Genomic DNA, 13,909 nt, shown 5'->3' with positions numbered 1-13,909 from the left:
CACATGCAGACTTACATTGCACGCCCGAACTCACAGCCAAACGGCGTATGTGCCAGTTAGCTGCATCGGGCGACAGGAGCGACTCTGGCAGCGGATGGCGGGAGGAGGGCTCATGGTCCTGCCGCCGCTGCCGCTCCTGTTTACAGCGGCCTGCACGTCGCCGACTCCACCCCCCTCCCGCAACAACCGCTACTGCTCCTGTTCTTCCCCTCCCTCCAGTCACCGCTGCCATTCCTATTTAAAACGGCCTGCTGAGGTTCGCGGCCAGCTGTAGCGAACCTCGCAGGCCGCTGTTCACCTCAGTAGCATGTTCCCTCTGACGCGATCGCGTCAGAGGGAACGTGCTACCACGTGGAGAGCGGCCTGCGAGGTTCGCTACAGCCGGCCGCGAACCTCAGCAGGCCGTTTTAAATAGGAATGGCAGCGGTGACTGGAGGGAGGGGAAGAGGAAAAAGAAGGGCCATGGAACAGGCAAGAAAGGGGGCTGTTTTGATGGGAGGGTTGTGCAGATAGCAATCATGGGGGGGGGGGGAACAGAAAGGGGCCATGGAGCAGGTAGGCATTACAGAACAGGGGGAGAGGGAAAGGAGGCTGCTTTGGGGGGGAGGGGTGTGCTGGGGGCCACGGAGCAGTTAGGCATTGCAGAACAGGGGGAGAGGGAAAGGGGGCTGCTTTGGCAAGCAGGGGGGCCAGGGAGACAGACAGAAAGAAAGACGGACAGACAGGGGACCAGGGAGAGACACAGACACAAATAATGACAGACAGACAGCATCCAAGGAGAGAGAGACAAATAAAAAAAACCCAGACATACAGACATCTATTCTGGGCAGCGGGAGGAAGGCAGTATGGAGTGCTGCTGGGAGGAGGGCTTCGAGCCGCACAAGACTGTCCCCAAAGCCCCTGCGGAGAGTTGGGCCAACCTCTCCTTCCTCACTGATGCCGAAGAAGCTGCAGGCCCCGCTCCCTGTCGCGCTCTGAGCACTCACGATTGGCTGAAGGGTGTCATGCCAATGCTGCAGGTACAGGGGGATGCTTTTGTTGCAGAGGTGTGCTGGGGGGTAGACAGCTTTGCTCTCGGGGGGAGGGGGAAGACACAAGGGGGTTAGGGAGAGGGAAAGGGGTATGCTGGGGGCAGACAGCTTTGCTCTGGGGGGGGGGGGCGGGGGAATGACACAAGGACACAGACACAAAGAATGACACACACGGGGCCAGAGAGACAGCCAGTGTCCAAGGAGAGAAAAACAAATAAACATAGACAGACAGACAGTGGCCAAGGGGAATAAGAGAAAGAAAGAAAGACAGACACACACATCTATTCTAGCACCCGTTAATGTAACGGGCTTAAAGACTAGTTTATTATAAAGTTTGAAGAATCTGTCCCTCTCTACTCTCTCTATGCCCTTCATGATCTTGTAAGTCTCTATCATATTCCCTCTAAGTCTCCTCTTCTCCAGGGAAAAGAGTCCCAGTTTCTCCAATCTTTCTCTCTCTATTTCTGTCTCCCTTTCTTTCTCTCTCTCTCTCACTCTATTTCTCTCTGTTTCCCTTTCTCTCTCTCTTTCTGTCCCTCTCTACTCTCTCTATGCCCTTCATGATCTTGTCTCTATCATATTCCCTCTTGTCTCCTCTTCTCCAGGGAAAAGAGTCCCAGTTTCTCCAATCTTTCTCTCTCTATTTCTGTCTCCCTTTCTTTCTCTCTCTCTCTCACTCTATTTCTCTCTGTTTCCCTTTCTCTCTCTCTTTCTGTCCCTCTCTACTCTCTCTATGCCCTTCATGATCTTGTCTCTATCATATTCCCTCTTGTCTCCTCTTCTCCAGGGAAAAGAGTCCCAGTTTCTCCAATCTTTCTCTATCTCTCTCTCTCTATTTCTGTCTCCCCTTTTCTCTCTCTTTCTTTCTATCTCTCTCTATTTCTCTCTGTCTCCCTTTCTCTCTCTCTTTCTGTCCCTCTCTATTCTCTCTATGCCCTTCATGATCTTGTAAGTCTCTATCATATCCCCTCTAAGTCTCCTCTTCTCCAGGGAAAAGAGTCCCAGTTTCTCCAATCTTTCTCTATCTCTCTCTCTCTCTATTTCTGTCTCCCCTTTTCTCTCTCTTTCTTTCTATCTCTCTCTCTCTCTCTATTTCTCTCTGTCTCCCTTTCTCTCTCTCTTTCTGTCCCTCTCTATTCTCTCTATGCCCTTCATGATCTTGTAAGTCTCTATCATATTCCCTCTAAGCCTCCTCTTCTCCAGGGAAAAGAGTCCCAGTTTCTCCACTCTTTCTCTATCTCTCTCTATTTCTGTCTCCCTTTCTGTCTCTTTCTTTCTCTCGCTCTCTCTCTCTATTTCTCTCTGTCTCCCTTTCTCTCTCTCTTTCTGTCCCTCTCTACTCTCTCTATGCCCTTCATGATCTTATAAGTCTCTATCATATCCCCTCTAAGTCTCCTCTTCTCCAGGGAAAAGAGTCCCAGTTTCTCCAATCTTTCTCTATCTCTCTCTATTTCTGTCTCCCTTTCTGTCTCTTTCTTTCTCTCGCTCTCTCTCTCTATTTCTCTCTGTCTCCCTTTCTCTCTCTCTTTCTGTCCCTCTCTACTCTCTCTATGCCCTTCATGATCTTGTAAGTCTCTATCATATCCCCTCTAAGTCTCCTCTTCTCCAGGGAAAAGAGACCCAGTTTCTCCAATCTCTCAGCGTATGAAAGGTTTTCCATCCCCTTTATCACACGCGTCACTCTCCTCTGAACCCTTTCGAGTAACGCCATGTCCTTCGTAAGGTACGGCGACCAATATTGGACGCAGTACTCCAGATGCACTTAACCACTCAGGGCACCTGCATGAACGGGACCATGTAAAACACAGTCCTATCTTTATGCAGTATCCCGTGGCTGAATATCAACCTAAGCGGGTATGTTTTACTGGCGCTACACAAACTGGATATTCAATGGCAATGGCCCAGGATTGAATATCCAGGAATAATACCGCCAGTGGTTGCTGTAACCAGATGAATATTTACCCCTAAAATATTTGTTGTTTATTGAAAGCTTCTATACCGCTACTACTGACTGGGAAGTCAATTCAGAGTGGTTTACATCGGTGTTTCTCAACTCGGTCCTGGAGTACCCCCTTGCCAGGTTTTCGGGATATCCACAGTAAATATGCACAAACTTGATTTGTATACACTGCCTCCATTCTTTGCAAATTTCTTTCATGCATATTCATGGTGGATATCCTGAAAACCTGACTGGCAAGGGGGTACTCCAGGACAAGGCAGGATTAATTTGTCGAGGGCCCCTAGGCACCCAAGTACACTGGGCCCCCCGCCCCGCCCCACCCCACCATGCGCCCGAGCGGAAACAGGAAGCTGCGTCAGAGGGAAGCTTTGGGCAAGCAGCACCGCTTGCACAATTACAGTTCCCGTTGCCTTCGGATCTTTTCCAGATAAGCCCCGCCAAAAAGTTAACCCCCGCCACCCAAAAAAAATTATAAAAAAGAGGCGCAATCTGTAGAAAGTAAAAGCCACACACCCCGTCGGAGCCATTAAAAAAATGGTCGACAGTTTATCCTATTTTTTTATAATGTTAAGTTTCATATCCTGTTTTTTATAATCTTTTTTGGGTGCTCTGACGGGGGGGGGGGCGTGGGGGGGGAGCCCCCCACTTTACTTTATACACATTGCGCCGCGTTGTGGGACCGTTGTGCTGAGAACTTCACTGGTTAAGGTTGCGTGCGCTGGCAAAAGGTTAACTTTCGGCGCGTCCACTTTTTCCATTAGTGGCGGGGCTTATCTGGAAAAGATCCTGCCTTTCTTACCCGCGTTGCTTGCTTGTCTTACTTTCTGTCGATTGGGGGGGGGGAGCGCGTTGCCTATCGGGAGGGCCCGCGTTGCCGATCGATGCTGGAGGGGCCCATCGCCGTTTGGAAAAAACAATGTTGATGACCTCCTTCATCGGGCCCCCCCCTGACCATTTCGGGCCCCAGGCACGTGCCTACTTGGCCTATTGGTTATTCCCCCTCTGCTCCAGGACCGAGTTGAGAAACACTGGTTTACATGAGCTTCTGTAATGATGTTACAATACATGAACTTCTGTGCTGGTGGTACAAAATTGGGTTTGAGTGTTTCTGTGATGGTTTTCCATACAAGAGCATCTGTAGTGGTGTTACAATACAGATTTAGAGAGTTTCTGTGATGGTATTCAATACTGCTCCAGAAGGGACTAGCTGATGGTTTTGGAGCATTTAGGCACCATGGTATGGTACATTTACTTTCTTTGAGTTTTTTTGACTGAGTATACAATATTTACATACTATCTTCACCCTATATATATATATACCAGTGAATACTATGTTTACTCTCTCTCTACTCCCATCCTATGTATTAAGAGTTCCCCATGTCTATCATTTGCCTTCCCAAATACTGTTCTTCTCTCTGCCACCAATGGGGCAAACAATGGGACAGGAAGCCCTTATCATATATTATATGGAACACATCAACCTCATTGTCTATTGCCACTGTACAGTAACAGAGCTAGAATTTAGAAATGGTCATATGTGTTCAAACCAGGCTACCCAGTTCCTTCCCTTCACAGCCATCCCCTTTCTGGTCAAAAATTGGAGATATTTACCATACTTTTGGCTCTTAGGGCTGCTCTGGGTGAGATGAGCTGACATGTCTTCATCCTCAGCCGCACTCCCTTGGTTTTGGTCGCTCTTCCTCGCCCCCTCCTTGTCCAACAGTAGGGCCAGCTTCAGCCCTGCCACTAAGCTGGGGAAGGTCAGGTAGCCTCCGCTGGGTGCAGACACGTGCCTGAGAGCATCCAGCACCCCCCCAGGAGGTGGGGTGACCCCTGAGTACTGAGAGAGCCCCCAGCGACTCTCAATTTCTTGCACATGCACCGCTCCTTGCTGCTCTTCATCCAGGATGTTGAAGAGAGTGTGCAAGCTCCGTAGGAAAAGTCCAGGGAGACGGGGCTGCCGGTTGCAGGGATCCGGGGCTGTCAGCAGCGCAGAACTCATCCTCTGGGAGAGTCTTCCGCTTCCTGGGATCTCTGGACCGCGCCAGCTGCTTCTCTTTCTCTTGGAGCTTTGCGGAGCTTCCAAGAAGAGACTGCAAGCTTTGCACTGGGAATTTGCCTGTTCTCTCCGGCAGTATGTTTAAAGAATAGGCAGAAGTGCACACATACACAGTCTGCTGCTTGCTCCACTCCCTGTCAGCAGGATCAGCTTTAGGCAGAGCCAGGAGCTTCGGGAGAAGGGGGATCATTTATAATCTCAAACACACACACACACAGTTGAAGATTAGCTGTAGCCTCTAAAAGTGACAGGCGGGCTCACTGCCCAGACCTTCGGTGACACACATGCATGCACCCCCCCCCCCCCCCTTTGAAGCACAGGGGAGTCCCCAAACTGCAGGGATCAGTTAAATGAGCTCTCATGCTAATTAATCCCCTCTCCTCCCCCCCCCCTCCCATTTTGTACCTCATTTTCTCTTTCCACAAGTCTGTGCACTGGATATGCCTTTATGATCTTTTTTTTTTTTTTATACTGTCATTTTCTTTGTTTCTCTTTCTCAACTCTCCCCTGTCTGGTACATCTCAGAATAGCCTGATCCTCCTTTTCGATCTGTTTGCATCTTGTCTTTCTTCTTTTGTTCTTTGGTGTCTCATTTCTTTTTATCTTTTTCTTTTTTTTACTATTTATTTCTCCCTGGTGTTTATGTTTTCTTTTCTCTCTTTGGGATGCTCTGTTTTGGCTATAGTTGTCAGCTGCAGCTTTGCCCTCTTTTTTTCCCTTCATGCTGTGTCCCTCTGTGCCAATCTTTTGTTTCTATCATTTGGTTTTCCTATTTCTCTTTTAATAGCCCCTTTACCTCTCTGTGACTCTTTGACCTATTTCTGTTTCGACCTATCAGACAACTGAACTGCAAACACAGCCTGTACAGATGACCGGATAAAAGGAGATTTAAAAGTACAATAAAGTCTCGATTAGCCAACATAAATGGGAATGACTCAATGTTGGATAAGTCCTTGTTGGGACCTTTTGAATAAAGACTTGTTTGGCTGAAAGGACACTTCCCCGGTGACGGGATAATTGCGCGCCAGACACCAGCACGCTGACAATCCAGCGCAAGAAAGAAGCGCACTGCCGAAAGCCACCGAAAAACATTATTTATAAAGAACTCCAACGGGGGGCGAGAGGGGGAAACCCCCCCACTTTAATGCATAGTGTTTGCGCTGCCGTTGGGGTGTGTTTGGGGGGGGTGCAACCCCCATTATAGAGAAAATGGAACTTTTCCTGAAACAAAATCGGAAAACGTTCCGTTTTCTCTACAATGGGGGGGGGGGGGGGGTTGCACCCCTCCAACCGCAGCGCAAACTCTATGCATTAAAGTGTGTGTGTGGGGGGGTTCCCCCCCACACCCCCCGTCTGAGCTCTTTATAAATAAATTTTTCGGCAGTGCAATTCTTTCTTGCACTGAATTGTCAGCGCTGGATTGTCAGCGCGCTGGTCTCTTGCGCGCCACTGACTACAAACCCACTTCCCCTTGCCTTTTCTGTTGTTCTGCTGTTCTCCTGAGGCGAGGTGTTCTTCTTCTGCTTGCCCTTAGAAATTCCATGCATGCAATTTGCATAACGAGCCAATTGGCGTCAATAATTGGATGCTAACAATTTTTGGCGCCAATTGGTAATAATTTGGATTTACATGTGTGCTTGCTAAGCGCTATTTCCATAAAGATGTGCTGTGTATTTTTTTGGCATGTAACTGAAAAGGGGGCATGGCCGTGGGGGTGGGGCATAGGTGGGTAAGGTGCATTTACTAAAGATGCATGCAGTAGTATAGAATTTGGGGGAGCTGCGCCTAATTTACATGGGATTTCAGTCGGTATAAAATTTTGAGCCCAATTGTGACATTACGCGCTATTCCATAAATGCTGCTCAACCCAGAATGCCATTTATAGAATAGCGTCCAACACTTTTTTTTTTCAGCGTCCAAATCTGGGTACCATTTATGGAACGTTAAGTTTCAAGTTTATTTAGCACGATCGAGAGGACGTCTAGGTGGTGTACAATAATACTGGTTAATAGGGACGAAAAAAGAAAAAGTGAGGGGAATAGGGGCACAAACAAAGAACGGGAGCAAGAATGAAACACAATAATTGAGGTGATGTGCACATTCTGAATAGGACACCCCGAGGAACAGCTCTGAGGACCACTCTCAAAATTACCTGCCTTCACCATTTCACCTCCCCCCTCCCCCCCCCCCCCCCCCGAGCATCAACATCGGTTGCTAAAGGTTGGAGGGATAAAACTGCATTTTCAGCGTGTTAATATAGCAGGTTATGCCACATAAGGGAGCTAGAAATCATCGCGCTCACCTCAGCCCACCTGCAGCCATGATGGCGTCGGAGAATGGGCCTCCTGTGGTGCCTTCTGTTATGCCTTCTACAGTGCTTCTCCATGAAGATGTGGTTGTGGAACTGAAAAAACATCTAACAGCCATCATAGACGATCAAATGTTGGGTCTACAAGCCAGCATACAGGAGGTCAAAGATGGTATGGTTGAGCAGACTGGATGGACCATTCAGGTCTTTATCTGCCGTCATTACTATGTTTTAATAATCAGGAGCTCCAACTGGAGGAACACGAGACCACTATGGATTCCCTTTCCACCTGCATGCAGGAGCTGGAGCGTATTGCTCAACAGCTTAATGACCGGGTGGAGGATTAAGAAAACAGAGCCAGAAGGAATAACTTAAGAGCCGTGGGGATCCCAGAGACGGTTAAAGAAGGAGACCTGCGCACCTGGCTGGAACCTTGGTTGCCTACTTCGCTTCAGCTGGGCAATGACCTTCCCAAATTGTACATTGGGCAGCGAAGGGAAGGGGGATCACCATCCTTGCCCGGTAATCATGAGATTTCTCAACTACGTGGAGAAGGAGAAAGTTCTGCGCCGCTCTCGAAACAGCAAGCAGCTCATAATAAATATGATTTAATATATATTGATTAGATTGGTTCTGTTTATAAGTATGAATTATATTTGCTTTCTTTATTTGTTATTAGTCTTTTATCCATGAAGTGCTAGGGTGTTGCCAATATACATTTGTGCTTATCTATATTCATGTGTTTTCTGATGCATTTGCATGTTTTTAATTCATTTATGTATGTACATATTTGTAGACTCCTGAAAGCAGGCCATTTTGGCCGGAACATATACCATATTTTCACTCATATACCACGCACCCGTGTAAAACGCGCACACGGGTATAGCGCGCGGGAAACTGTAATTTATGTAAATAAATTTTTATATACCGCACACACCCGTATACCGCGCATGCCGCCCCAACTCTCCCATCGCCACCCGACTCTCCTTTTGCCCGCCCCGATTCTCCTCTCCCCCTTGAAGTCCTGTCCCCACCCTGAAAGCCTGATGCCCCCCCGACGTCCGATTCACCCCCCGCAGGACCACTCGCACCCCCACCCCGAAGGACTGCTCACACGCACTCGCACCCCCACCCCGAAGGACCGCTTGCACGCACTCCCACCTGCACCCCCACCCCGAAGGACCGCTCGCACCCCCACAGCCTCCTGACCCCCCCATCATGTCTGACGTCAGAGAAAGGGCGGGACCGCCGGAAGAGGAAGCAGCGCAGACGCAGGGCTCACAGAAGGGCCGGGGCCGCCAAGAGGAAGCAGCAGGACAACGGTAGGAGCTTCTACATGATGTGGGGGGGGGTCGGGAGGCTGTGAGGGTGCGAGTGGTCCTTTGGGGTGGGGGTGCGGGTGCGAGTGTGTGCGAGCGGTCCTTCGGGGTGGGGGTACGAGCGGTCCTGCGGGGGGGTGAATCGAACGTCGGGGGGGGAACTATGTAAAAAAAAAGTTGTAAAATGCGCTCATGCGTATAACGCGCAAGGTTATGCACGGTTTGTAAAAATCGTGTATAACGCGCGCATTATATGCGTGAAAATACGGTACATGTCGTGTCATTGAGTTATTGGATGAATAAAGTCATTTGAACCATTGGATGAATAAAAGGACATTTTTGCAATAGCTTGTGTTCACCAGTATTAATAGGACAATTCCACTCTTTATTTTTTACATTTGAGGTTGTGGTTTTGTTTCCCCTGTTTTAGTCCTATGTTATTTATAAAACAGAAACCAAACCCAGCATGTAATTACCTGAAAAACAGCTTATGTATTATGTTTTAAAGGTGCTCAGAAGAGTTTGTCAGAGAGATCACTGCCCGGGAGTTTCTTCCTACTGGCTTGTTTCTACTTCCAAGCATTGCACTGATAATGTTGCCCAAATCCACAATTTTCATATACAGTGATACCTTGAAATCCGAATTTAATCCGTTCCAGAACTCCGTTTGAGGTCCAAGACAATTTTTCCCATTGAAAATAATAGAAACTGGATTAATCCATTCCTGGGTCCACAAACGCTAATTTTAACAGGAAATACACTGGATTTTAAGGTAAAATATTAACAAATATTCCAAAGCAGCGTTCAGATTCTGGGGCACAAACACACATGTACAATGTGCAGGGCGTTCGGATTCCAAGACAAAATTTATTGCAAAAAAATGTTTGGATTCCAAGTCATAGAAACATAGAAATGTTTCTCTGTTTCTAGTTCTGGGGCATTCGGATTCCGAGGTACCACTGTATTAGTGAAAAATATACAGGTGCACTTGAATCTTTTGAGTTCTTTGTGTTTTGCCATTGATGGGCCAACAATTACCTATTTGAACTTGTAACTATCGGCCTCTTTTACAAAGTCGCACTAACAGCTGCGCTGTGCTAACGGCCTCGAAGCCCATAGAGATTTAAAGAGCTTCGGGGCTGTTGCTGCGCGGCTTTGTAAAAGAGGCCATATGTATTTGTAACTATGACCTAACTGAATTCGTAAGTGTACTGATCTAGCAACCCCTATTGAATGTCCATGTCAAACTATTTTAACTTCCTGGGTAACTGACCCAATCTCTTGTAATGCAATCCGACCTTGAACTGAATAGGTAAAGGTGGAATAGAAAACATGGAATATGACGGCAGAAAAAAGGGCCTTCGGCCCAACAAGTCTGCCCACACAAGAACCTTCCCCCCTAAGAACTTCCTCGAAGTGAACCCACATGTTTATCCCATCTTTTCTTAAAATCGAGCACGTTGCTGGCCTCAACTACCTGAAGTGGAAGATCATTCCAACGATCAACCACCCTTTCGGTGAAGAAATACTTCCTAATGTCACCATGAAATCTCCCACCCTTGATTTTTAACGGATGCCCTCTTGTTATCGTAGGTCCTATAAGGAAAAAGATGTCTTCTTCCACCTCAACACGGTCAGTAACATATTTGAACGTCTCTATCATGTCTCCCTTCTCTCTGCGTTCCTCGAGAGAGTATAGCTGCAACTTATCTAGACGTTCTTCATATGAGAGATTCTTGAGTCCTGAGTCCATCCTGGTGGCCATTCGTTGAACCGACTCCATTCTCAGCACATCCTTGTGATAATGTGGCCTCCAAAATTGAACGCAATATTCCAGATGAGGGCTCCTTTTACAAAGGTGCGTTAGGGCCTTAACGGGCAGAATAGCGCATGCTAGCCACTACCGCCTCCTCTTGAGCAGGCGGTAATTTTTCAGGTAGCGCACACTAGAAACACTAGCACACTTTTGTAAAAGGAGCCCTTAGAATCCATTATTTCTGTTAATAAGCTGGTTATATATTTCCATATTTGCATATTCAATTTGTATGTTTTCACATGATCACCAATAAAAATTGTTTGAACTTAAAATTCAATTGAGGTCTGAAACTATGATTAGAACATAATCCAACTAGTGATACTGCTAGTGGTATATGAGTTTTATGAATGCTCTGGGGTTTTTAAATCATTTTTTATTTGTTTCGCACACGCATTTCACTTGATGACGCATGGTTTGTTTGATCTTTCATTGGAAAATCACATGCAGGCTGGAGACCACCCTCAGTCATATTCCAAGCTGATTTGTTAACACTGCTTTTGGTTTGGTTTGGTTTATGGGAAGCCAGCCTAGCTACCAGAGACAGTCACCATGATCAGCTTTCTAGGCCCTATGTCAGGTGTTCAAAGCCAGTGTCTTGGGATTGGGCGCAAGTTCATGGTCAAGAAAGGCATGGATCCTGTTCTATCAAGACCAAACATTTCCAGGTGACGTTTTAGAGCCTTTGAATTTTTCAGTGATTAGCAAAATGGTCCTTTCCAAGATAGATGTAGTGGATCTTGTGGACAGGTAGTGATGGAGATCTTTCAAACACATTTGGAAGAGAATTTGAAGCGGGTGGCCTGCTTCTCTGACATGGTAAACTTATTTTATTTATTAAGATTGACAGTATTTACCACTTTTCTGAAGAAAATCCCAAGGGCGATGTACAGCAAGAATAAGGCAAACATAGGCAATAGACAATTCAAATAACAATACACATTAAGGTACAGTATGTTATTTACAATATCACAATATATTAAAACATCTTAATACATAGCTAAGAAATCAAAAGGAACTTTTTTTTTTTTTAAATCTCAGGTTAAAAAAATCACCCGTGAGAAAAAAAATGGCAGAAGGGGAACCACAAGTACAAGGGGGCACTCAGAGAAATTGAAAGGGGAGAGGTTTAGAACAAACGCCAAGAAGTTCTTTTTCCACACAGAGGGTGGTGGATACATGGAACATGCTACCAGAGGATGTGATAAACAGAAGCACGCTACAGGGGTTCAAAGAAGCTTTGGATAGGTACTTGGAGGACAAAGGGATTGAGGGGTACAGATAAGAGTAGAGGTAAATTATAGGGATGGGATTAGAGGTAAGTTATAAAATTAGTCAGGAACCACTGTTCAGGAACTAGGCCTGATGGGCCGCCGCGGGAGTGGACCGCTGAGCAAGATGGACCTCTGGTCTGACTCAGCGGGGCAACTTCTTATGTTCTATGCACTGCTGTTTCCCCTGGAAAAGCCAGAGAGGATACTTGACTCAGAAACATCAAAGAAGGTAAACTTGATAGACCGCCAAAGCCTGACTAGAAGCTAAGAGGGAAAATAGTATAATTCTTGACTCTGACCAAAAAAAAACAAACCCAAAAGCAAGATGGCTGGTGAAAATAAAGAAATTGAGTGGTTATGGAACCACAGTGATAGAAAAAAAAAATGGAAAATTGCTCCACTTGGCACATACAACCATGTGACCCACTCATGTAACTAATTAAACAGCTCGTGTTTAGGAAAATTACATATCTCAAATACACTTCTCCCTCCGTATTCGCTGTGATCGGGGATTAACGGAACCGCAAATCCAGAAAAAACGCAAATAACTTTTTCATGTGTTATTCGCTGTTTTCTATTAAAAACCATCGTGAATATGGTGAAACCACGAATAACATGGTGGGAGACCTGGCCTGTTCCTGAAGGGGAGGCAAAACACGGTGAAAAAAGTGCTGGGAATCGGCGATTTTCTCTGTAAACGCTTGGAATCAACGATTTCTCTATGCAAGCTGATGTCATTTGGGGGGAGGAGCCAGCAAGCTAAAAACTGTGAATAATCGAAACCGTGAATGCTGAAACCGCAAATACGGTGGGAGAAGTGTATGATAAATAAATTAAAAGTATAGAAACGAGACCCAACAGAGGACGGCGGTGTCTTATCACATGAATGCCAGGAAGGAAGATATGGTGCAGTGTTGCTGCTTGGCCCTGCCCCATTCCTGCTTCCCAAATCCCAGAACTCTTGTTATCTTCCTCAGCACTCTGAAACATTCTTACTATGGCTCTCATTACGATACCCTTCGGGTATTTGAAAAATGCCTGTGTGTGCCGACGCATTGGATATTTCCCTAGAAAAGATCCCTACCCCTCCGATAGTGAGGTACAAACAGTTTGCTTTTCTTGCCTTGACTTAAAACTAAAGAATATACTAAATAATCACTCAGTTATAAGTACATAAGGTGCATACAACTGTTCATAGAGTTTTCTGCTCGGAGAAATGGAGGTGATAACAGAGAAAATCCCAACGCTACCACCTCACCGCTTCAAGATCTGTCAGTGTTTGAAAAGTGCTCAAAGCTACTTCTATTTCAAAATAATAAATATAATGATTTAAGTCTGGAACAGCAAACTTAACTTTGAAATAGAAGTAGCTTTGAGCACTTTTCAAACACTGACAGATTTTACTACAGGCTTCTAGAGTTGAAGCAATGATTGGGCGGTGAGGTGGTAGCGTTGGGATTTTCCCTGTTATCACCTCCATTTCTCCGAGCAGAAAACTCTATGAACAGTTGTATGGTTATAAGCACCTTATTTACTTATAATTGATTATTTAGTACACTTCTCCCTCGTTATTCGCGGGGGATACGGGCAGAGCCGGGCTGCGAATGGTGAAAAACCGCGAATATCCAGCTCTGACCCACCCCCACCTCCCTGCCGCCTTCCCGGCCTTACCTGGTGGTCTAGAGGGCTTTCGGGGCAGGAGCGATCTTCCTACGCTCCTGCCCCGTGCAGATCGCCATGAGGAAATGGCTGTAGGGAGTTCCCGTCGTAGTCTCGAGAGACTACGGGAACTCACAGCAGCCATTTCCTCATGGCGATCTGCACGGGGCAGAAGCGTAGGAAGATCGCTCCTGCCCTGAAAGCCCGCTAGACCACCAGGTAAGGCCGGGAAGGCGGCAGGGAGGTCAAAAATATGTTTTTTAAAAATTTTCCCCCTCCCCAGAAAAAAATCACGATTATGTGAAACCGCGAGTGCAGAAAGCGCGAATGGGGAGGGGGAAGTGTATATTCCTTTGATATTTTTTTCTGTTCACTCTCCTCTCGATGCTTTAGAGAGGTTCTTGCTCCTTTTTGTTTATTTGATTGAGTTAAAACTATGCATGTTTCCCCTCTTCTAACATAGCTAGGTCTCTTTTATTTTTATAG

At 46.4% G+C, this 13,909-nt stretch overlaps 1 protein-coding gene across 4 annotated transcripts in view; it reads right to left on the bottom strand.

Moving 5' to 3' along the window:
• SAPCD1 (suppressor APC domain containing 1) overlaps positions 1-5,199 on the bottom strand; it is a 35,375-nt gene extending 30,176 nt beyond the window's left edge. For 3 of the 4 annotated variants that reach the window (XM_033917231.1, XM_033917230.1, XM_033917232.1), the window contains exon 1: positions 4,603-5,199. In XM_033917231.1, coding sequence (XP_033773122.1) covers positions 4,603-4,993 — 391 coding nt within the window. In that variant the 5' untranslated portion in view covers positions 4,994-5,199. The remainder of the gene's footprint in view (positions 1-4,602) is intronic. The other variant, XM_033917233.1, reaches the window with a different exon arrangement.
• Positions 5,200-13,909: the final 8,710 nt, after the last annotated feature.

This window comes from Geotrypetes seraphini, chromosome 12, assembly GCF_902459505.1.
Source record: "Geotrypetes seraphini chromosome 12, aGeoSer1.1, whole genome shotgun sequence".
NCBI lineage: Eukaryota > Metazoa > Chordata > Amphibia > Gymnophiona > Dermophiidae > Geotrypetes > Geotrypetes seraphini.
The sequence above is the reverse complement of the archived record's forward strand: the minus strand, read 5'-3'. Positions and strand labels throughout refer to the sequence as shown.